The sequence below is a fragment of the Oncorhynchus keta genome, chromosome 11 (genome assembly GCF_023373465.1).
Source record: "Oncorhynchus keta strain PuntledgeMale-10-30-2019 chromosome 11, Oket_V2, whole genome shotgun sequence".
NCBI lineage: Eukaryota > Metazoa > Chordata > Actinopteri > Salmoniformes > Salmonidae > Oncorhynchus > Oncorhynchus keta.
In genome coordinates, this window is record NC_068431.1 from 10,368,609 (window position 1) to 10,391,915 (window position 23,307).

Here is a 23,307-nt window from a genome sequence, read left to right on the forward strand (position 1 = left end):
GGCACACTGTATTGGCAATCGAACAATATAGGCAAATGTAGTTCAGTGCTTCTAAAAATGTTGTTTTGGGATCTGTCGCCCCGGTTCGCTACCGCTCTGCCTTGTGTACGTCTGTCCTATGATGTCATTGTGAGACAAAGGCAGGAAGAGGGCAGGAAGGATGGTTCTGCTCCGGGCCACACTTCCTCTGTCTTTTATCTGCTTTTGGTTAAAACATCCAAACTTTGACCCCTTCTTCTGACTCAGGAACATAGATCACTCTACTTTCTCCTTCCCTATGTTTTCCTCTGTCTTAAGGTTGGCAAAGCCACTGCCCGACACAGTGTTTCATTTCAATCTGCTTGGGCCTGTGCCTCAGCTTAAAAAGGGTTCTAGAATGTAACAAAATGACGTATCTAAAAGTGGTCTTTAGAATCTCAGAGTGCAGACTAGTAAAACACAAAGCTACAGTAGAACAGCAGAAACCAGACACCCAGGGAAGTTCAGGTATGTTGAGGCAGATTGGGGCCTAACCTTCACAGTTGTCACGGAGCTGACCAGAGGGCAGGTTGTCACCTGTGGCCACGCTGTCAGAGTCAGAGGTGTGCTTGTCAACCAACACTACAGTGTGCTTGTCAGCTCCTAGTAACTAGAGAGAAGAGAGGGGGCGAAATTAGGTTAGTGGACACACACACACACGCGCGCAGCAATGAGAAAGATTTCCAGCTAGGACATACACACTGTGTGCCTCTGTCCACAGCCATACATTTAGGCTATAATAGAATGGCTGTGTTTTCCTCTATGTGGAGTTTCAGTTGCTGATTACTAGACTATTCAGTCAGCTGTTTTTAACAGTCAGAAGGCAGCATTAGAGCATCAACCACTCCTCTGAGTGTTGACACGGAGGGGGGGAGGGGTCAAACAGGGTGGACGTCTGTCCTGTCTGGTTATTTACTGAACTGCTTTCATTCTGTCTGGTTATTTACTGAACCGCTTTCATTTTGTCTGGTTATTTACTGAACTGCTTTCATTCTGTCTGGTTATTTCCTGAACTGCTTTCATTCTGTCTGGTTATTTCCTGAACTGCTTTCATTCTGTCTGGTTATTTACTGAACAGCTTTCATTCTGTCTGGTTATTTCCTGAACTGCTTTCATTCTGTCTGGTTATTTCCTGAACTGCTTTCATTCTGTCTGGTTATTTACTGAACTGCTTTCATTCTGTCTGGTTATTTCCTGAACTGCTTTCATTCTGTCTGGTTATTTCCTGAACTGCTTTCATTCTGTCTGGTTATTTCCTGAACTGCTTTCATTCTGTCTGGTTATTTACTGCAGCATGGTTTTGTGCAGTATGTGAAACATAGCTTGTGAAAACACCAGTCCCAGGTTGTCTGAGTCAGTTGGAGTGAAACAGGATAAGGGGCCCATAGGGTCTGTGCAGTGCAGACACAGAAGGCTGTGTTGGGTTACAGGCCTATAGACTAAGTATGGTATCTAGCAGGGTTACTGAGGGGAGACCCACCTTGTCCAGCTCCATCTTCCTCTGGATCATAGGAGAGGATGAGCCCTCTAATCCTTCACTGCTGGTGGCTTGACTGGCCACCTCCCGGATCACCTTGAGCCATCGTTCCGCCTGCTCCTTGCTCTGGACAGCCAGCACCAAGGCCTCTCCACCAGGCAGGGAGAAACGCAGCTCGTGCTTCTTGCGGCGCGCCTCTTTGGGAATGTAGATGACGTTACACAGGTTCAGCGGCAGCTCAATGTGTGGGCTTCTGTCTTTAATGCTCTTGTAGCACTGCAGAGGAACACACGGATAAACTGTTATTTATTTTATATATTTACAACTGATTTTAAAATACTTTACTGCAGATCACTCCTAATATCTAAATGTGTCTCAATTAGATCAGGCCTGATGTGTAATAAACCTTTAATAATAAAGGCCCTACCTGTAATCTGTTGTCACGGACGACCGTCAACTGTTTGGCCCATTGGCCGAAGCGTTTCTTGCGCAGCAAAAAGGCACAGATACGACAGTCCTTCATGGGGCCCACAGAGTTCTCCTCTGACTGCCACCTCTGACGAGTCCTGTCCTGGCCCTTCGCCTCCTCATCCTCCTCATCATACGATTCATAGGAGCTGCTCAGCGCGTCTGAATCAGCGTCTGGAGAACAACCAAGGATAACAGATAAGGTGGTTCCTCCTCCCCTCGAAACATACAGATGTAGTAGCATCAAGTACACATTCATCTCAACCGGGTGCTATGATTTCATTCATACTCACATGAGTTCTTGTGCGGGCCATTGATTTGGGTGGTGGGGTAATTATTGTCAGCATCCTCATAATATGCATCTTCAATGGAATTTGGGGGACTTGCGCTGACTAGAAGGAAGCAGGGGACAGAGGACACAGATCAGAGATAACCCAACAGTAAGAGTGTGTAGCACAGTAGGCTGGTGGTAACGGTATTGACACAAACACATGCGTGTGATACGGTTCCATTCACTCCATTACAGTCATTACTATGAGCCTCTACTCCCCTCAATTCTCCTGTGTTGTGTACCGTGTATGGACAGTGAGTTGGGGTGGTTATGAATAGGCGACGGCAGGGAGGACGTGTGACTGCCTACTCACTGCGTTTGGAGATGTTGGCGGTGATGTATTGGGTCGCAGTGCCTGGATCCAGGGGCACTGCCTCCTCATAATAGTCCTCTGGGGGAGGGGTGGTTGGCAGAGGAGGTGGGGTGTCAGTGGGACTCTGGGGGAATTAAATAAACAAACGTGTTATAGACAAAGTTCTGATGCATTTATACAGTACTGTCAAAAAGGCTCTCACTTTTGAGGGCGGTATTTTGGGGGTTTCCTCCTCAACCGGTTCCTCCTCCTCAACCGGTTCCTTTAGTTCTTCTGGGGAGGGTCTGAACTCATCCAGGTCTGTTGGGACAATGTAATATACACATCACTAAAGAATGACTGATCGTATCATTGTTTACTCTATATTAGTATCGTCTAGAAAGACATTATTCTTCTATATGAAATAACACAGATATGGTATTTAACTCACCGAATTCCTCAAACAGGGATTCCACAAAGCTGGTGCCATTTCCATAAAGAGAAGTGTTCATGTAAATGAAGTCTGATCCATTCACTTTAACAGAGAAGAGAATGTAAACAAATACAAATAAACACACTCTCCGTGCCCTCTCTCTCTCACACACACACACACACACACACACACACACACACACACACACACACACACACACACACACACACACACACACACACACACACACACACACACACACACACACACACACACACACACACACACACACACACACACACACACACACACACACACACACACACACAGTACCTGATGGCTGCAGCTGCCCCAGCAGGCTCCGGACTGTGCTCATCTTCTCCGTTGTGGCCCTGCTCACACTCTCCTGGTCCAGCAGCTTCAGCAGCATGTTCAGCTCACTCACCAGGTGCTCCATCGCTGCGGGGAGACAAGAAGAACAACAAGTCACAGGTCACTTATGAAACAATGAGCGACAGTTTCAAGCGATTGTACAATATGATGTCAATTACTGAGCAAATCTATCAACGGTGATGGTAAGACTCATTACTTTTACATTTTAGTCATTTAGCAGATGGACTTAGATAACTGGGACAACCATATATCACAAAGAGCAACATTTTCCCTCCAAGTAACTTTCAGCAAAGTCAGCGCTGTTAAGAAAAGACAAGTATAAAGGGTTATTTCATTACCAATTATAACTATTGCTTTCCAACTCAACAATCAAGCCCGCTTCATAATATGCTGAGGCCCTATTCATGGGCCAACTGCGCTGACAACAGAAGTGGTTATGGGTAACCTCAGACATCTGGTTGTATTGGCCTGCGTCTGGAAGAACCCAGACAAAATAATCACAATGTGGGATCTGGCGGCTTAATGCAATAAACAGGTGCGATAGGGTTTCATCAGCCTGTCACTAACACAGAACCAGGGATTGACATTACGGTCTGGATGGCTCTCTCCCATTGGGTAAGTCAGGTGTTGTTTTTGTTGCCCTGAAGAAGCCTGATGATCACCTGAACATGGAAAGTATTTTCACCGACACACAGTGGAGGAACCAGAAAGACCAGACCACTGCAATTCTTTGCGTTCAGACTCAACTTGCATAACTGCTCAGGTCCCTTTCCTCCGGGCAATAGAGCAACCCTTAGCTCAAGTGTCCAAAGAAAGGAACTCCACATTTTGGATGAATTTCCACATATCAATTTCAACATGTTTTCCACGTGTAGAACTCTTAATTGTTAGATATTACTGCACTGTTGGAGCTAGGAACACAAGCATTTCACTACACCCGCAATAACATCTGCTAAATATGTGTATGCGACCAATAACATTTGATTTGAGATTCGATTTATCAACCTATCTTCCTGGCATTGTGATGAGAGGGTCCCAGCATAGCACCCTCAAACCCATGACAGGACCATTTAACTACACAGAAACATCTGTTTAACAGCTCCCCTGGTGATAAGTGATTCATCTTATCTGTAGTGGGTCATTCCTGGAGCTGAGAGGAGATTGCCGTGCCACTGGGGCTCCCCTGGAGAGGAGCATCTCTCTATCACACACACACACACACACACACACACACACACACACACACACACACACACACACACACACACACACACACACACACACACACACACACACACACACACACACACACACACACACACACACACACACACACACACACACACACACACACACCGATGACTTTGTAGGCAGTAATCTCAGGCCTACCTGTTTTTCTTTGATGTCTCTGGAAGTGAGAGATGTTTTTCTTGGTCACAAGTTTCCAGTAGAATATGGGCCTGTTTTTGTAGCTTTTAGTGCTGAAGGTTGTTGTCTCTATCTCTGCTCATAGCAGATCAAACAACCTGTCGGTCTAAGTGTTTTATTTCTCTACCCACAGCAACAAACTGATCAGCTTCAAAGAGTAGACCTGAAGTGCTTTGTGAGCAGAGGTCTTCATGTAGAAACAAGGCTAACTGTAAGGTTATGTTGGCACAGTCATGACCTCTCAGAATCCCATTGGAAAATGTCTGCTCTCTTGGCTTCTTGCTTTTGTTGCAGAAGTTACTCTGTAATAACACCATACAACCCTTACCTATCAAACAAGAGTAAACAAGTTCAGCACAACCACTGTGATTTCAGATGACTTCACAACCCTCTGAATACAGTCCAGTTAGAGTTGTTTAGAAGTGGGGTGCCGCAACGTCTGGGCTGGTCAGAAAGTCAGAGGTTTCCTGGTCAGCTTACTGGAACAGTCGTCTCAGTGACAGGTCAGGGATCAGTCTGAAAGTCAGGTTTCCTGGTCAGCTTATTGGAACAGTCGTATCAGTGGCAGGTCAGGGATCAGTCTGAAAGTCAGGTTTCCTGGTCAGCTTATTGGAACAGTCGTATCAGTGACAGGTCAGGGATCAGTCTGAAAATCAGGTTTCCTGGTCAGCTTATTGGAACAGTCATATCAGTGACAGGTCAGGAAAAAGACAGGAACCTTTGCACTAGCCATGATTGGCTGAGATAATGGATGGGCTGGACATGCCGAGAGATGAGTTTAGATTGGTCTGCCATGTAGCACGCTTCTGTCTATACCATGAGCAGCTTAGTATGTGTAGATAATCCTTTCTAAAACAGCTTTTTTGAAAGATATCACGACGAACTGCACAACTGTTGCTAAGGCTCTTCACAATATGATAGCTAAGGAGGCATTTGATTGCAAATGCGGAGGGAGTCGAAAAAGAGAACACAGAAGGCTGTTGTATAAAACACCTGACTGGATTACATCTTCAAGCTAAGGGCAACCGTGACAGAGGGAGAAGCTTTCATCCATGTACAGTGCCTTGCGAAAGTATTCGGCCCCTTTGAACTTTGCGACCTTTTGCCACATTTCAGGCTTCAAACAAAGATATAAAGCTGTATTTTTTGTGAAGAATCAACAACAAGTGGGACACAATCATGAAGTGGAACGACATTTATTGGATATTTCAAACTTTTTTAACAAATCAAAAACTGAAAAATTGGGTGTGCAAAATTATTCAGCCCCTTTACTTTCAGTGCAGCAAACTCTCTCCAGAAGTTCAGTGAGTATCTCTGAATGATCCAATGTTGACCTAAATGACTAATGATGATAAATACAATCCACCTGTGTGTAATCAAGTCTCCGTATAAATGCACCTGCACTGTGATAGTCTCAGAGGTCCGTTAAAAGTGCAGAGAGCATCATGAAGAACAAGGAACACACCAGGCAGGTCCGAGATGCTGTTGTGAAGAAGTTTAAAGCTGGATTTGGATACAAAAAGATTTCCCAAGCTTTAAACATCCCAAGGAGCACTGTGCAAGCGATAATATTGAAATGGAAGGAGTATTAGACCACTGCAAATCTACCAAGACCTGGCCGTCCCTCTAAACTTTCAGCTCATACAAGGAGAAGACTGATCAGAGATGCAGCCAAGAGGCCCATGCTCACTCTGGATGAACTGCAGAGATCTACAGCTGAGGTGGGAGACTCTGTCCATAGGACAACAATCAGTCGTATATTGCACAAATCTGGCCTTTATGGAAGAGTGGCAAGAAGAAAGCCATTTCTTAAAGATATCCATAAAAAGTGTTGTTTAAAGTTTGCCACAAGCCACCTGGGAGACACATCAAACATGTGGAAGAAGGTGCTCTGGTCAGATGAAACCAAAATTGAACTTTTTGGCAACAATGCAAAACGTTATGTTTGGCGTAAAAGCAACACAGCTCATCCCTCTGAACACACCCATCCCCACTGTCAAACATGGTGGTGGCAGCATCATGGTTTGGGCCTGCTTTTCTTCAGCAGGGACAGGGGAGATGGTTAAAATTGATGGGAAGATGGATGGAGCCAAATACAGGACCATTCTGGAAGAAAACCTGATGGAGTCTGCAAAAGACCTGAGACTGGGACGGAGATTTGTCTTCCAACAAGACAATGATCCAAAACATAAAGCAAAATCTACAATGGAATGGTTCAAAAATAAACATATCCAGGTGTTAGAATGGCCAAGTCAAAGTCCAGACCTGAATCCAATCGAGAATCTGTGGAAAGAACTGAAAACTGCTGTTCACAAATGCTCTCCATCCAACCTCACTGAGCTCGAGCTGTTTTGCAAGGAGGAATGGGACAAAATGTCAGTCTCTCGATGTGCAAAACTGATAGAGACATACCCCAAGCGACTTACAGCTGTAATCGCAGCAAAAGGTGGCGCTACAAAGTATTAATTTAAGGGGGCTGAATAATTTTGCACGCCCAATTTTTCAGTTTTTGATTTGTTAAAAAAGTTTGAAATATCCAATAAATGTCGTTCCCCTTCATGATTGTGTCCCACTTGTTGTTGATTCTTCACAAAAAATACAGTTTTATATCTTTATGTTTGAAGCCTGAAATGTGGCAAAAGGTCACAAAGTTCAAGGGGGCCGAGTACTTTCGCAAGGCACTGTATATGGGTAAGAGAGTCTAGCTGGCTACATTTTCAGATATTATATGTTTCTAATTTAGCCAGAAAGTAATTTATTGCAAGTAAAAGCGTACTGTTAGCTGGCTCAATAGCATTATGTGTATGATGTCATCCTTATCTCAGAGAAATTTGCATTGCTAGTTCTAGCCTAATGTTAGCTAGCTAAAATTGAACCTAGCTAGATGGTTAGCTTTAGCTAACTGTAGATACATGGAGGGTAGTAATTTTATGAGTTGGGATTATGGTTCATTGTTTAGCTAGCTAGCTACATGTCTTAACAAAATACTCCACTATGCAAGTAACCATTTCATTGTACCGTTTACACCTTCTAACAAGCTAGAAACTAACCAAAAACATTGTTTAGAAAGTTGCTTTTAGTTGCCTGGTTTGTTAGATTGACAAACACTAAATACATGTTTAAACTAATAGGTTTATTGGTGTTGAAATACACCATTTATGCTGTTTTGGACCACCGTGCTGCTGTCTTTATACTGTTTCATAACAACAATGACAAGTTTGATGTCGGAACGACAATAGAATGTTCATGATGTCATTGCGACAACTGTATACAGACATGTCGATAGAAATAGTAGAAACCAGTCTCGAGTCTTGAAATCTTTGGTTGTACACTACCGTACTCCCTGTTTAGCACATGGCCTCACGTGTATCCTTAAAGACATGGATGGGGCTAAAGCTTAACAGGGTGTGAACAATACTTAATAGGTGTAGACAAAGAAGAGCTCTCCAGTAGGTGTCCCAAAACATTCAAGAGCCATTTTCGTAAAACTACTTTCCCATGTGTTCCTCAACTGCTGTGTATGATATACAATTTTCTAGCTTTAAATCTACTTTTATCCAATATTTAAAAAACACCATTTCAAATTTTGCTACGTAAGACCGAAACGAGGCGGTCAGTCACAATAAACATCTCTGTAATAACAAATCCCCTCTCTGAATATCAAGGAACGGAAATGAACTGGCCCTGTTAAAACATAACTGTCTGAAAAGTAGTCAACTTTCAGAGATAATTGAGAAAACATCCACACATCGTCAGGAAGTGGAGATCCAGTACTCAGTAGAACCAACCATAAGACTAATCACATGATCTACACGGACATCCATCTCCAATTCAAATGTTACAGTCCTGAGAGACGAGGACAAACACAACCCACACAGACCACTAAGAGAGAGGCTGCCAAGACAGTATAATACAAGCATGCAGTCGATTTGGTTGCTTACCGGCTTCAACAGCTGAAGAAGAAGAAAGCCCACCATTTCCCAAAAACAGCTCCAGTGAGAAATGCTGTGGTAATCCACACATCAGCTGTGGTCGTCTCTGGATGATTGCAGAGCTCTCAACACACAGTCATTTAACTCACTCCCTCGCTCGCTCCTACCCTGGTATTGTGGTATCTAGTGGGCTGGGCTCAAAGAATTTATTCTCCTGCTGTTACACCCTCCACTCGCTCTACTTTGTCGCTCTGTGTCAGTCTCTATGTCAGGCTCTATGTCAGGCTCTCTGTCAGTCTCTCTGTCAGTCTCTCAGTCAGTCTCTCAGTCAGTCTCTCAGTCAGTCTCTCTGTCAGTCTCTATGGCAGTCTCTCTGTCAGTCAGTCTCTCTGTCAGTCTCTCTGTCAGTCTCTCAGTCAGTCTCTCAGTCAGTCTCTATGTCAGTCTCTCAGTCAGTCTGTCAGTCTCTCTGTCTGTCAGTCTCTCTGTCAGTCTCTCAGTCAGTCTCTCAGTCAGTCTCTCTGTCAGTATCTCTGTCAGTATCTCTGTCAGTCTCTCTGTCAGTACCTCTGTCAGTACCTCTGTCAGTACCTCTGTCAGTCTCTCAGTCAGTCTGTCTGTCAGTCTCTCTGTCTGTCAGTCTCTCTGTCAGTCTCTCTGTCAGTCTCTCTGTCAGTCTCTCTGTCAGTCTCTCAGTCAGTCTCTCAGTCAGTCTCTCAGTCAGTCTCTCTGTCAGTCAGTCTCTCTGTCAGTCTCTCTGTCAGTCTCTCTGTCAGTCTCTCTGTCAGTCTCTCTGTCAGTCAGTCTCTCTGTCAGTCAGTCTCTCTGCCCATCTGAGACGTCACACACAATCTTTAAATTTCATCTACTTGCTTTGAGGGGTTCCACTTCTCCGGGTTGGGTCTCTAGTACGATTGTAAACCTACCGGTAGTTTACCGATGTTACCAGAATCGTCAGTAATTTTGGTCATTAACAGAAAATCTATCATAACTTTGATAATCTTGAGTCACTTAAGCAATTTATTCATATATATATATATAGTATTCATTTTTTCTATCCGTGTACATTCGTTTCTAGTAGATAGACCAGACGGTTCATGAGTTTCTAGTAGATAGACCAGACGGTTCATGAGTTTCTAGTAGATAGACCAGATGGTTCATGAGTTTCTAGTAGATAGACCAGATGGTTCATGAGTTTCTAGTAGATAGACCAGATGGTTCATGAGTTTCTAGTAGTTAGACCAGACGGTTCATGAGTTTCTAGTAGATAGACCAGATGGTTCATGAGTTTCTAGTAGTTAGACCAGACGGTTCATGAGTTTGTAGTAGATAGACCAGATGGTTCATGAGTTTCTAGTAGACAGACCAGATGGTTCATGAGTTTCTAGTAGATAGACCAGATGGTTCATGAGTTTCTAGTAGTTAGACCAGACGGTTCATGAGTTTCTAGTAGATAGACCAGACGGTTCATGAGTTTCTAGTAGATAGACCAGATGGTTCATGAGTTTCTAGTAGATAGACCAGATGGTTCAAGAGAAAATAGCCTAATTAATGAAAAAAAAACAACTAATAAACAATGGTATTATTTACAATTAACTCTGCAACTCTTCCAACTATTGATCTTCACAGCTGCCACCAATTTGACACCGAAACATTGACAAGATACACATACTAAGTACATAGTAAAATAAATGTGTAATTTCGTTTTTATATATATATATATATATATATATAAAGGATATTTCATGTTGAAACCTTCATTGAACAACAGTATTCACCTAGTTGATTTACATTTAGGATAATATTTTACAGCTTTGTCATTCAATTTTTATTTGAAAATCTTCCTGAATTATTTGGACATATTTTCCATGTGATAAGGCCACACAGAGGGCCAGAGATTATTACAGACACCTGTACAAATGTGAAGGCCACACAGAGGGCCAGAGATTTTTTATTTAATTTATTTCACCTTTATTTAACCAGGTAGGCAAGTTGAGAACAAGTTCTCATTTACAATTGCAACCTGGCCAAGATAAAGCAAAGCAGTTCGACTGATACAACGACACAGAGTTACACATGGAGTAAAACAAACATACAGTCAATAATACAGTATAAACAAGTCTATATACAATGTGAGCAAATGAGGTGAGAAGGGAGGTTAAGGCAAAAAAGGCCATGGTGGCAAAGTAAATACAATATAGCAAGTAAAACACTGGAATGGTAGTTTTGCAATGGAAGAATGTGCAAAGTAGAAATAAAAATAATGGAGTGCAAAGGAGCAAAATAAATAAATTAATGAAATACAGTTGGGAAATAGGTAGTTGTTTGGGCTAAATTATAGGTGGGCTATGTACAGGTGCAGTAATCTGTGAGCTGCTCTGACAGTTGGTGCTTAAAGCTAGTGAGGGAGATAAGTGTTTCCAGTTTCAGAGATTTTTGTAGTTCGTTCCAGTCATTGGCAGTAGAGAACTGGAAGGAGAGGCGGCCAACGAAAGAATTGGTTTTGGGGGTGACTAGAGAGACATACCTGCTGGAGCGTGTGCTACAGGTGGGAGATGCTATGGTGACCAGCGAGCTGAGATAAGGGGGGACTTTACCTAGCAGGGTCTTGTAGATGACATGGAGCCAGTGGGTTTGGCGACGAGTATGAAGCAGGGGCCAGCCAACGAGAGCGTACAGGTCGCAATGGTGGGTAGTATATGGGGCTTTGGTGACAAAACGGATTGCACTGTGATAGACTGCATCCAATTTGTTGAGTAGGGTATTGGAGGCTATTTTGTAAATGACATCGCCAAAGTTGAGGATTGGTAGGATGGTCAGTTTTACAAGGGTATGTTTGGCAGCATGAGTGAAGGATGCTTTGTTGCAAAATAGGAAGCCAATTCTAGATTTAACTTTCGATTGGAGATGTTTGATATGGGTCTGGAAGGAGAGTTTACAGTCTAACCAGACACCTAAGTATTTGTAGTTTTCCAAGTCAGAGCCGTCCAGAGTAGTGATGTTGGACAGGCGGGTAGGTGCAGGTAGCGATCGGTTGAAGAGCATGCATTTAGTTTGACTTGTATTTAAGAGCAATTGGAGGCCACGGAAGGAGAGTTGTATGGCATTGAAGCTTGCCTGGAGGGTTGTTAACACAGTGTCCAAAGAAGGGCCAGAAGTATACAGAATGGTGTCGTCTGCGTAGAGGTGGATCAGAGACTCACCAGCAGCAAGAGCGACCTCATTGATGTATACAGAGTAGAGAGTTGGTCCAAGAATTGAACCCTGTGGCACCCTCATAGAGACTGCCAGAGGTCCGGACAGCAGACCCTCCGATTTGACACACTGAACTCTATCAGAGAAGTATTTGGTGAACCAGGCGAGGCAATCATTTGAGAAACCAAGGCTGTCGAGTCTGCCGATGAGGATGTGGTGATTGACAGAGTCGAAAGCCTTGGCCAGATCAATGAATATGGCTGCACAGTAATGTTTCTTATCGATGGCGGTTAAGATATCGTTTAGGACCTTGAGCGTGGCTGAGGTGGAACCAGATTGCATAGCTGAGAAGGTATGGTGAGATTCGAAATGGTCGGTAATCTGTTTGTTGTCTTGGCTTTCGAAGACCTTAGAAAGGCATGGTAGGATAGATATAAGTCTGTAGCAGTTTGGGTCAAGAGTGTCCCCCCCTTTGAAGAGGGGGATGACCGCAGCTGCTTTCCAATCTTTGGGAATCTCAGACGACACAAAAGAGAGGTTGAACAGGCTAGTAATAGGGGTGGCAATAATTTCGGCAGATCATTTTAGAAAGAAAGGGTCCAGATTGTCTAGCCCGGCTGATTTGTAGGAGTCCAGATTTTGCAGCTCTTTCAGAACATCAGCTGAACGGATTTGGGAGAAGGAGAAATTATTACAGACACCTGTACAAATGTGAAGTACCTTAAAAAGGGCAACTAGATGTTGTGATATAAAATACATTAAATCCTTGAAAGATACAAAAATGTTGGTAGTTCACTGGTTAAACGTTGAACGTTTCCAGTATATACCCTTCCTTTGCATCCTTAGTCTCTAGAGGTGGAAACTGCTAAAAGGGATTGGCGGGGGCGCTGGCAATTAAATGACGTCACTGGATGATATCAAGGAAACCACAATGGAAGTCTCAATGCATGCATAGTCAGTCAGTAAAAGGTTTCCATTCAACAGGAATCGTGTTGGGTTGGGTTCTTCCCTCCAGAGGGGATATCCGGGGGGTGAGGCTGATCCAGTGACCTTGACTCTTCTGCCTCTCTCCATCTCCCTCTCTGCTCACTGACACGTCCTCATGGCTACAGCTGGACACACTAGGAAACCGTGGAGACCCCAGAGAGCCACCGACTGAACTGAGCAAATGCCTGCCAACGCACTCACAGCAGTACAGCACGTCACGTGACTAGCCTCAACACTCAGACATAACAGAGAGCTTCACATGACTAGCCTCAACACTCAGACATAACAGAGAGCTTCACATGAATCAGCCTCAACACTCAGACATAACAGAGAGCTTCACATGAAATCAGCCTCACTGCTCTGGTTGTTTTTTTAAAGACGTGATCTTGTCATTTGAGTGTCACTTTAGAGAAACTGTACGTGTAGCTAATGAATGCTGACTTATTTTCTCATAGTCAGCAGATTGAATCTCTAATTCATTGAGGAGACGTTTAAAAAAGGGCAGCAGATTGTTTCCACAGAGAATGGTTGGTTTCCTTCCTCTTGAAAACAAGGAAATGGAGCCTAACAAAATAATAAAAACCTGTATTTCTGCTGCTAAACAATATAGACGTGTGTGATCAACACCTCTCACTAGAGAGCATAGACATACTGTATGTGTTTGAGGAAAGAGAAATGGGAGCGGAGCAGGAGCAGGAGCAGGAGCAGGTGCAGGAGCAGGAGCAGGAGCAGGAGCAGGAGCAGGAGCAGGTGCAGGAGCAGGAGCAGGAGCAGGAGCAGGCCTAGCGGTGCTGTAGGATGTGTGTGTTATTGGAGCGGTGTGGGGTGAAATCACAACTCCACAGCCCCGGGGTCTCTAGGGGTCACTAGTCTGTCTGAACCCCTACTGCCAGGACCAGAGAGGGGCCTGGCCCGCTCGCCTCGCCACTTGCATTCCCATGCAACACCCTCAAACCTCCAGCCCTACACCCCTCTCGCCCAGACGCCCACTCCCCTGCGCCCTCTGCTCGGACATCTCTGGGAAGTGTGCCAGCCTGGGAGATCCTGTGGGTGGTGTAGCTAATTTAGGTCGTTTCCATGTAAAAATGACCAATGAGCACCAACGTGAAGTTCATAGCAGCATGTCAAATTCTGTGTCTAATTAAAAGCTGTTCTTTGGAAATTAAGGTACACACACACACACACACACATTTAAGAAGCATTGCCTTGTTACCAAAAACACCACATATCTTTAACCCAGCTGAGACCCTCACAAAAGTACAACTGAGAGCATTCTGTCTGAGAGCATTCACCGCCTGGTACGGCAGCTACACCGCCCACAATCACAAGGCTCTCCAGACGGTGGTGCGGTCTGAACAATGCATCACCGGGCGCACACTGCCTGCTCCCCAGGACACCTAAAGCACCCGATGCCACAGGAAGGCCAAAAAGATCATCAAGGACATCAAACACCCGAGCCACTGCCTGTTCACCCCAGTATCATCCAGAAGGCGAGGTCAGTACAGGTGCATGAAAGCTGGGACCGAGAGACTGAAAAGAAGCTTCTATCTCAAGGCCATCAGACTGTTAAATAGCCATCACTAGCTCCACCCAGTATCCTGTCTTGAACTTAGTCACTAGCAGGTTACCACCCGGTTACTCAACCCTGCACCTTAGAGGCTGCTGCCATATATACAGTGGATTCAGAAAGAATTCAAACACCTTGACTTTTTCCACATTTTGTTACGTTACAGCCTTATTCTAAAATGTATTCAATTATATTTTTTCTCATCAATCTACGCACAATACCCCATAAAGACAAAGCGAAAACAGGTTTTTAGAAATGTTTGCATAATTTGATTTGGAAAGACACACACCTGTCTGTATATAAGACAGGAAGGACTGTGTCGAGGCACAGATCTGGGGAAGGGTACCAAAAAATGTCTGCAGCATTGAAGGTCCCCAAGAACACAGTGGCCTCCATAATTCTTAAATGGAAGAAGTTTGGAACCACCAAGACTGGTCGCCTGGCCAAACTAAGCAATTGGGGGAGAAGGGCCTTGGTCAGGGAGGTGACCAAGATCCCGATGGTCACTCTGACAGAGCTCCAGAGTTCCTCTGTGGAGACGGGAGAACCTTCCAGAAGGACAACCATCTCTGCAGCACTCCACTAGTCAGGCCTTTATGGCAGAGTGGCCAGACGGAAGCCACTCCTCAGTAGAAGACACATGAAAGCCTCCTTGGAGTTTTCCAAAAGGCACCAAAGACTCCTGGTCTCAAAGACTCCTGGTCTCAAAGACTCATGGTCTGCATGAGAAACAAGATATTCTGGTCTGATGAAAGATTGAACTCGTCGGCCTGAATGCCAAGCATCACGTCTGGAGGAAACCTGGCACCATCCCTACGGTGAAGCTTGGTGGTGGCAGCATCATGCTGTGGGGACGTTTTTCAGCGGCAGGGACTGGGAGACTAATCAGGATTGAGGGAAAGATGAACAGAGCAAAGTACAGAGAAATCCTTGATGAAGGACCTCAGACTGTAGCGAAGGTTCACCTTCCAACAGGACAACGACCCTAAGCACACAGCCAAGACAAAGCAGGAGTGGCTTCGGGACAAGTCTCTGAATGTCCTTGAGTGGCCCAGCCAGAACCCGGACTTGTACCCGATCGAACATCTCTGGAGAGACCTGAAAATAGCTGTGCAGCGACAGTCCCCATCCAACCTGACAGAGCTTGAGAGGATCTACAGAGAAGAATGGGAGAAACTCCCCAAACACAGGTGTGTCAAGCTTGTAGCGTCATACCCAAGATGACTTGAGGCTGTAATCACTGCCAAAGGTGCTTCAACAAAGTCCTGAGTAAATGATCTGAATTCTTATATAAATGTCATGTCAGCTATTTATTTTTTATAAATTTGCAAAAATTTCTAAATACCTGTTTTTGCTTTGTCATTATGGGGTATTGTGATGTCATTATAGGGTATTGTGATGTCATTATGGTGTATTGTGATGTCATTATGGGGTATTGTGTGTAGAAACAGTCAAGGGGTCTGAATACTTTCCGAATGCACAATGTATGTATGCATGTACAAAAAAAATGTAACGTCTAGGAGCAACAACGACAAAAGTATCTACGCCAAATTAAGATTCAAAGATGTCTGCAGAAAGAATGGGGTGTCAGCTATGACATGACACATTGACTTTGGAATAATGTATTTTAATCTATTATTGAAGATACAGTAAGTGAAGTGGATTTACACTTTTCGAATGCACTGTGTGCACTGTGTGTAAGATATATGGACACTCAAACACTTCAAATGAGTGGATTCTGATATTTCAGCCACACCCGTTGCTGACAGGTGTATAATATCGAGCACACAGCCATGCATCGCCATAGACTAAAATTAGCAGTAGAATGGCCTTACTGTGGTGCTATCTTAGTGACTTCCAACTGCCCCGGTCAATTGTAAGTGCTGTTATTGTGAAGTGGAAACGTCCAGGAGAAACAACGGCTCAGCCGCGAATTGGTAGGCCTCACGAGCTCACAGAACAGGACCGCTGAGTACTGAAGCACGTCTGTCCTCTGTTGCAACACTCACTACTGACTTCCAAACTGCCTCTGGAAGCAACGTCAGCACAAGAACTGTTTCGTCGGGAGTTTCATGAAACAGTGTCTGCACAGTTCTTCCAGTAAGTGTTTTTGTGTCAAATATTCAGTGTACATTTTTAAAATAATTCCTTGTGCATAGAGTTTGTATGGTTTGTTATACTTTGAAATCCATGTTTGTTGGAAAAATCTGAGTCTCAGCGCAATTCCATTTCTGTGGATTTGCCCTTTAGTTGAGTCACAGTGCTCAGAGAGGCCTCTCGTGACGTTCCCCTGCAGCCACACAGTGTGATTGAACACTATGATCCCTGCCGTAGTTCAGGTCAACAAAGCCTCGCCTGCCAACTGTCAACACTCCCAGATCACAGATCTGTCAGCTTAGATAAAATTTGACATGTCCTCTCTCCTTTCCCTCCCCACGCCTGAGAGCTATTCCAGTATAGTCAGAGCTGGCTTACAGTACAAGACAAATCAGCAAACTTACAAGCACTCACGCTACCATTAACATCCGACAGCCTCTCAGGGCTGGAGTCAATCCTAATCGCAGAAGTATCACGGAATACCCGCGTTGTAGCTCCGTTGAATCGTAAAGGCAATGTTCCGGCGTTCGCGGAGAACGGTAAACGGTAAACGCTGCATGTGTCGCGCAATCGTAAATGACCTTTCAATTTTAACACGGCTCTTCCGCGATACAGATGAAATCCAACCCTTAGAGGCTGTCTGATGTTACTATAACATACATATGGGTGGTAACAGAGCCCATGTAGACAGCTCCAACAGGTCACAACAGTAATGTCTCCACTAAAACAGATCCATCCTACAGGGAGGAGACTTTGTCCTGAACCTTCATTCAAGCTCTTTGCACTCAGCCTTTCCGCACCCTAACAATACACCATTGTCCAGACAAGGGACAAAATTAGACAATGACAGAAAGAGGGACAATGCAATGTTACAAACTAGAACAAAAAACAACAAAACATTCACTCAAAACACACACGGCGGCTGATATGTGCAGGGGCGTAGGGACGCAGCTGTGCGGTCCAGAGGCATCCATTGGCACTATGGGTAAAAGGATATGTCCCGCAGCTGTGGTTTCCCTGTCTAGGCTGACGACAGCAGCTTCTATCAACCCCAACCTTCTGCTTCCTGTTCCTGTAATCTCGTTACTACAACATCCCAAATTCACTTCATCGTCACCATCCACTGCCTTCATCCTTTCACATTATTTGACCTCCGCATCGTATAAAAGATCTGCTGATCTCTGAGTCTTAAATGGTATCACATTACTCTATATTTACTTTCTGTCCAGTGGTAGGCTCTCCAGACCAGAGCTTAGTGAGACGTTCTCTGCATACAACAAATGGTCTGTAGTCTAGGAGGAGAGAAAGCTATGTGGTCTGGTTTGACCTGCCATGTCCTCCCTACGGGGCAGTGCACGGCCAAGGACAGGCTCTCGCTGAAGATGCACATCAGCTGTTGTGGCGAGAGGCTTGCTGTTCATCACACTCACCGAGGGCTGAGGAATGACTCATAGAGAGGGCCTTTGTGCACCCAGAGCCTGGTCATATGGAGACCACATGGGAGGGAGGGTGAAATTCAATTCTGATGACAACAAAAAGTTGGACTGGGTCAATCACAGATCTGAGAGAGACAACAGGCCACAGCACTGAGAGGGAAGGGAAGGACAGAGTCTAGGAGGATGACATTGTCATTACATAGCAATGATTCCACAGCACTTCAGGAAATCAAAGGCAGTGAGGACAGACGTGGCTCGAGTCTGTTGGGTCCATTCCTCCATGCATTATAAAGACAAGTTCCAGAGATACCGCCTGAGAACATCCATCTCCCAGAGGAGGTCTAGATTTCAACTGGTCAGTGGGACTTTATGTCATCAGGGAGTCTACTAAAAATGTACTTTGGCCACACCCACATTGTCAAGACGCCACATGACAAGATAAACACACCATCGACTCTTCTTACGTTCTGCGTTGTCATTGTGAATGTCTCAGTTTCATTCAGGATGCTGCTCTGCCAATATTTCAACACGGAACTGTTTATTTAGAGGAGAACACAAGCTGCACATCAACAGGAAATTGATGACAATGCTCTGCAGAGGCCAGCCCCGGACCTCCTCTGTCTGGAGGCTCAGACATGATAGAAACTACCGGACCTCCTCTGTCTGGAGGGTCAGACTGACCCCAAGAGAGAATAATTGTCCTAATACTCGCTCCCCGCTTTTCCCTCACAAAACTTGTTTTAAACCTTACTGCCTGACTATTGAAGAGATACAAGAGTTTGTGTGTGCACATGTTTCTTGTCTGTGTTGGTGTTGTGTACAGACTCCTTGACTGAAGACCCAGTAATGAGACCTAGGTCAGGCCATCATGGGAGTCATAGTTACAGAAAAACAACCCAGGATGCTTGTGAAATGGCTTTTCTGGGGCATTTTGAGAGAGTTGGAGGGAGTTCAAATAACTCATAAAACCTCTCTCTAACAGCTCTGTCTTTTATCGTTATTCTATGACCTTAGCTATCCGTGACATTCCGAGGTTAGAGAAAGGTCAGTTCAGCTCAACTCCCATCTACGACCATAGTAAAATCCCAGCCCAGTCAGTCTCTCAGCTTCCCCTGCTAAGGCCCTGACCTTGAGGGGGGGGGGGATGCAGCACACAGAGTGCCCCTTTAGACGGGCAGCTTTGATTTCCACTCAACAGGCCCCGGAGTCAAACTGTGGCAGGGCCCTCTCAGACAAAGACCATTTCAGCTCTTACATCCCTATTCATAATCAACATAAGTCTGATTTCACTCTGCCGTTACACATGTGTATGTATGTATATATATACACACACATATATATATAGTTGAAGTCGGAAGTTTACAGACACCTTTGCCAAATACATTTAAACTCAGTTTTCACAATTCCTGACATTTAATCCTAGTAAAAATTCCCTGTCTTAGGCCAGTTAGGATCACCACTTTATTTTAAGAATGTGAAATGTCGGGATCACGTGACCCTTGAACGAGATGGCCGCATGAACTAAGAGCTCCGCACAAGTAGTTTCCAATTCCTAATCTTACCTCATTTAGCTTTAGTAAGAAAAAGTCATGGCGGCTACAAAAGGCGACACTACAGGTGACATTTTTACCCGGACTCGAGCATTAGCGAAGGAAAAAGCCTCCAATTAGAAGCTAGCTTCAGAAAAAACTAGCGCCATTAGCCAGGAGCAAGAGAACCCACTCCCCCCCGAGGCACAACGAATGCCAACCTCGCACTCTGTCGAAGACATCCTTTCTGAGTTGAGATCCCAACGTACAGAACTAAACACCAAATTAGATGCCATTAACTCTCAACTCAGTGCGATAGAGGGCAAGGTGACAATCCTGGAAAACGCTTTGCCTGACATCAACAACAAGATAACCATAAACGCGGGGTGCCTGGACGAGGCAGAGGGGCAAATCCTATCCATGGAAAACTTATTGATAGATGCCATGGAAACAATAGCATATGCTAAAAAGAAAATCGAGCATCTGGAAGAGAAAACAGAGTACCTGGAAAACAGGGGCGAAGGAATAATTGTGTTCTATTCAATCTGGGCGAAAAAGAAAAGGGAAACATGCCACTGATCCGCTACCTGCAAGACAAACTTCCACCTGGCTCCACCTGTCCACCGACAGGCCCATAGAACTCGAGAGAGCTCACCGAGCACTGAGGCCCCCACCAGCAGCCAGACAACCACCGCACCCAATCACCATACATTTCCTGAGATTCACCGACAAGGAACGAGTCCTACAGGCGGCGAAAAACAACACCATCACAGTGGGAAACGCCAAACTCGCTTTACACCAGGACCTGTCAGCTGGAATACGCCGAAAGCGCCGAGAGTTTGACGAAGTGAAGAAATACTCCATTGACCGAGGCATCTTCAGGGGATTCAAATACCCATTGATTTTATTTTTCTCCCCTCTTTTACTGTGGTCTGGACGAGGGCAACTGTGTCATTTACTCAATGCGGGGTGGAGAGGATGAGGCATTTCTTTGGTGGGGAGAGGGAGACGTTGTGCGTCGCTAACTGTTCCCGGTTTTTGTTTTATTCGGGACACAGAATTGAGACTGAGCGGGGGGGGTAATAGATCCAACGGGATGTGTCGAGTTGTTTGGGAACTCGGCTGGGGTGTTCAGAGATTATTATTTTATGTACACCATTTATTTTCCTTTTATGTGAACGCAGCTGTAACTACTATCCACTTTTACCCAGCGATGACTTGTACCTTAAATCTATTGACATGGAACTGCCATGGTCTAGGGCAATAAAACGGAAAAAGATCATATGTGCTCTAAAGAAGGAAAAAGCAGACATCGCGCTATTAGAAGAGACACACCTCTGTGATGCTGAACATGCCAAACTCTGCAGAGCTTGGGTGGGACAGGTGTATTTCTCATATTTCAAATCAAGCTGTAGAGGTACAGCCATACTTATCCATAAAAATGTTCCATTCATAATTGACAAAAACATATCTGATCCGGAGGGGAGATTTATTTTGATAACTGGGTCACTATATGGTCAACCAATTACTATCTTAAACATATACGCCACTAACACAGATACTCCTGCCTTCATGTCAAAAATGATAACCCTGTTCAATGAGCATTGTGTCTCCTTTGGCGTGGTGGCCGGAGATTTTAATTGTACCCTTAACCCAACCCTAGACAAATCATCTCAAATCCCCACCACAAGTCCTAGATCTGCAAAGATGTTGAACTCTCTTACTAAAGAGATGGGACTGATAGATATCTGGAGAGAGACTAATAGCTCATCTATGGACTATACATACTACTCTAATGTCCATAACACCTACTCCCGTATAGATTACCTTTTTATCCCAAAGAGTTTCATAAATTCAGCCACATGTACAATCGGACCCATAGCACTTTCAGATCATGCCTTTGTCCACCTCCGCTTTGACCTCTGCAAAAACATCCCGAGGTCAAAGAGCTGGAAATACAACACCTCCATGCTATCAAATGACGAGTTCCATACATTGGTAACTACATGGATAGACAACTACACACGAGACAATAAAGATTCTCCTGTTTCTCCAGCCACAATGTGGGACGCTGCTAAAGCCACACTAAGAGGTCATCTAATCGCATATGCTTCCTCTAAGAAAAAAGCAATGGAAGCACACAGGCTAGATCTTGAGAGGGAGCTGGAATGCTGTGAAAGAATACATAAACAATCCCCAGGCAGCACCTCCTGGAGTCATCTTAAAGCAGCCAAAGCCAAACTGAATTTGGACTACACTCGGGAGATTAAAAATAGTTTTTCTTTACTAAACAGAAATACCATGAGTATAGCAATAGGCCCAGTAGATTGCTTGCTTACCAATTAAAAAAGGAGCAGTCAGAGCGTACAATCATGGCTATCCGAACAGCAGAGGACGAAGTCACATACGACCCAAAAAATATCAATTGAACTTTTCATGATTTTTACTGCAAACTATACACCTCTGAGAGAAAACACACGGAGGCAGAACTCCACTCTTTCCTAGAGGGAATCTCGCTACCTAAACTATCAGAGACCGACCAAGAAGATCTCAACTCCCCCTTCACTCCTGAGGAGATCCTGGAGGCAATTACCTCCATGCCACCTAATAAGTCCCCAGGCCCAGATGGATTCCCCAGAGAGTTCTACAAAGCTTTTTGGCCCCAGCTCCGCCCTATCTTCATGCCAATGCTGGAGGATTTTTGCTAAAACTGAGTTCTCCCAGACTCAATGCACACAGCTTGCATTACAGTGTTGCTAAAAAAGGACAAGGACCCCCTATCCTGCTCGTCCTTCCGGCCCATAAGCTTGTTGGATTTCGACTATAAAATAATTACCAAATTGCTCGCCAAAAGACTAAACACTCTTCTTCCCAAAATAATAAAAGCGGACCAAACTGGATTTATTAGAGACAGATACTCTTCTGATAACATTCGCCGTCTTTTTGATATTATTGATCAAGTAAACGCACAGAAGACCCCTGTCCTGATGGCTTCACTGGATGCCGAGAAGGCGTTTGACAGGATGGAGTGGAGCTTTCTGTTTTCAGTCTTAGAAAAGTTAAATATGGGCCCAAATTTTATTAAATGGATCAAATCACTATACTCTCATCCAAATGCCATGGTGACTACTAATGGACTGAACTCTGACAGATTCCATCTGGAATGGGGCACAAGACAAGGGTGCTCACTGTCCCCCCTGCTCTACTTGTTGGGGGCGGAGCCTCTGGCAGAGCTGATAAGGAGCAATCCAAGTATTATGGGTGTTTCTGCAGGCGGCCTGCAGCACAAGATTTCGCTTTACGCGGATGATGTCTTGCTCTACATATCCAACCCTGAGAAATCCCTCCCTCTCATTTTAGACACAATTGCTCAGTATGGCAAGTTTTCAGGTTATAAGATCAATTTGAACAAATCCACTGTCTGCCCTCTCAATATTACACTCACCAGCTCTATGAAGACACTATGTCCTTTCCAATGGAAAACACAGGGGTTTCAATACCTCGGGATCTTCATAACACCAGATCTGAATAGCCTTTTTAAGGAAAATTATCTTCCACTCCTGGATCGAATCAAGAACGATCTCCAAACCTGGATCTCCCTCCCAATTAGCTTAGTAGGAAGAATTCATGTCATCCGTATGAACGTCCTCCCTAGACTGAACTACTTATTTCAGATGCTCCCATGCTATCTCCCAGTTTCCTTCTTCATAACAACTAACCAAAG

At 44.5% G+C, this 23,307-nt stretch overlaps 1 protein-coding gene across 4 annotated transcripts in view; it reads right to left on the reverse strand.

Moving 5' to 3' along the window:
- The window catches only part of afap1l1b (actin filament associated protein 1-like 1b), a 45,102-nt gene that overhangs the window by 14,549 nt on the left and 7,246 nt on the right, over positions 1 to 23,307 (reverse strand). For 2 of the 4 annotated variants that reach the window (XM_035779643.2, XM_035779642.2), the window contains exons 1-9: positions 8,782 to 8,950; positions 3,353 to 3,478; positions 3,038 to 3,121; positions 2,810 to 2,907; positions 2,608 to 2,731; positions 2,257 to 2,355; positions 1,923 to 2,137; positions 1,499 to 1,771; positions 514 to 628 (exon numbers count right to left, since the gene is read on the reverse strand). In XM_035779643.2, the coding sequence (XP_035635536.1) occupies positions 514 to 628; positions 1,499 to 1,771; positions 1,923 to 2,137; positions 2,257 to 2,355; positions 2,608 to 2,731; positions 2,810 to 2,907; positions 3,038 to 3,121; positions 3,353 to 3,478; positions 8,782 to 8,863 (1,216 nt within the window). In that variant the 5' untranslated portion in view covers positions 8,864 to 8,950. Of the gene's footprint in view, positions 1 to 513; positions 629 to 1,498; positions 1,772 to 1,922; positions 2,138 to 2,256; positions 2,356 to 2,607; positions 2,732 to 2,809; positions 2,908 to 3,037; positions 3,122 to 3,352; positions 3,479 to 8,781; positions 8,951 to 17,022; positions 17,253 to 23,307 lie in introns of those variants that run through there. The other 2 variants (XM_052529423.1, XM_035779644.2) reach the window with 2 other exon arrangements.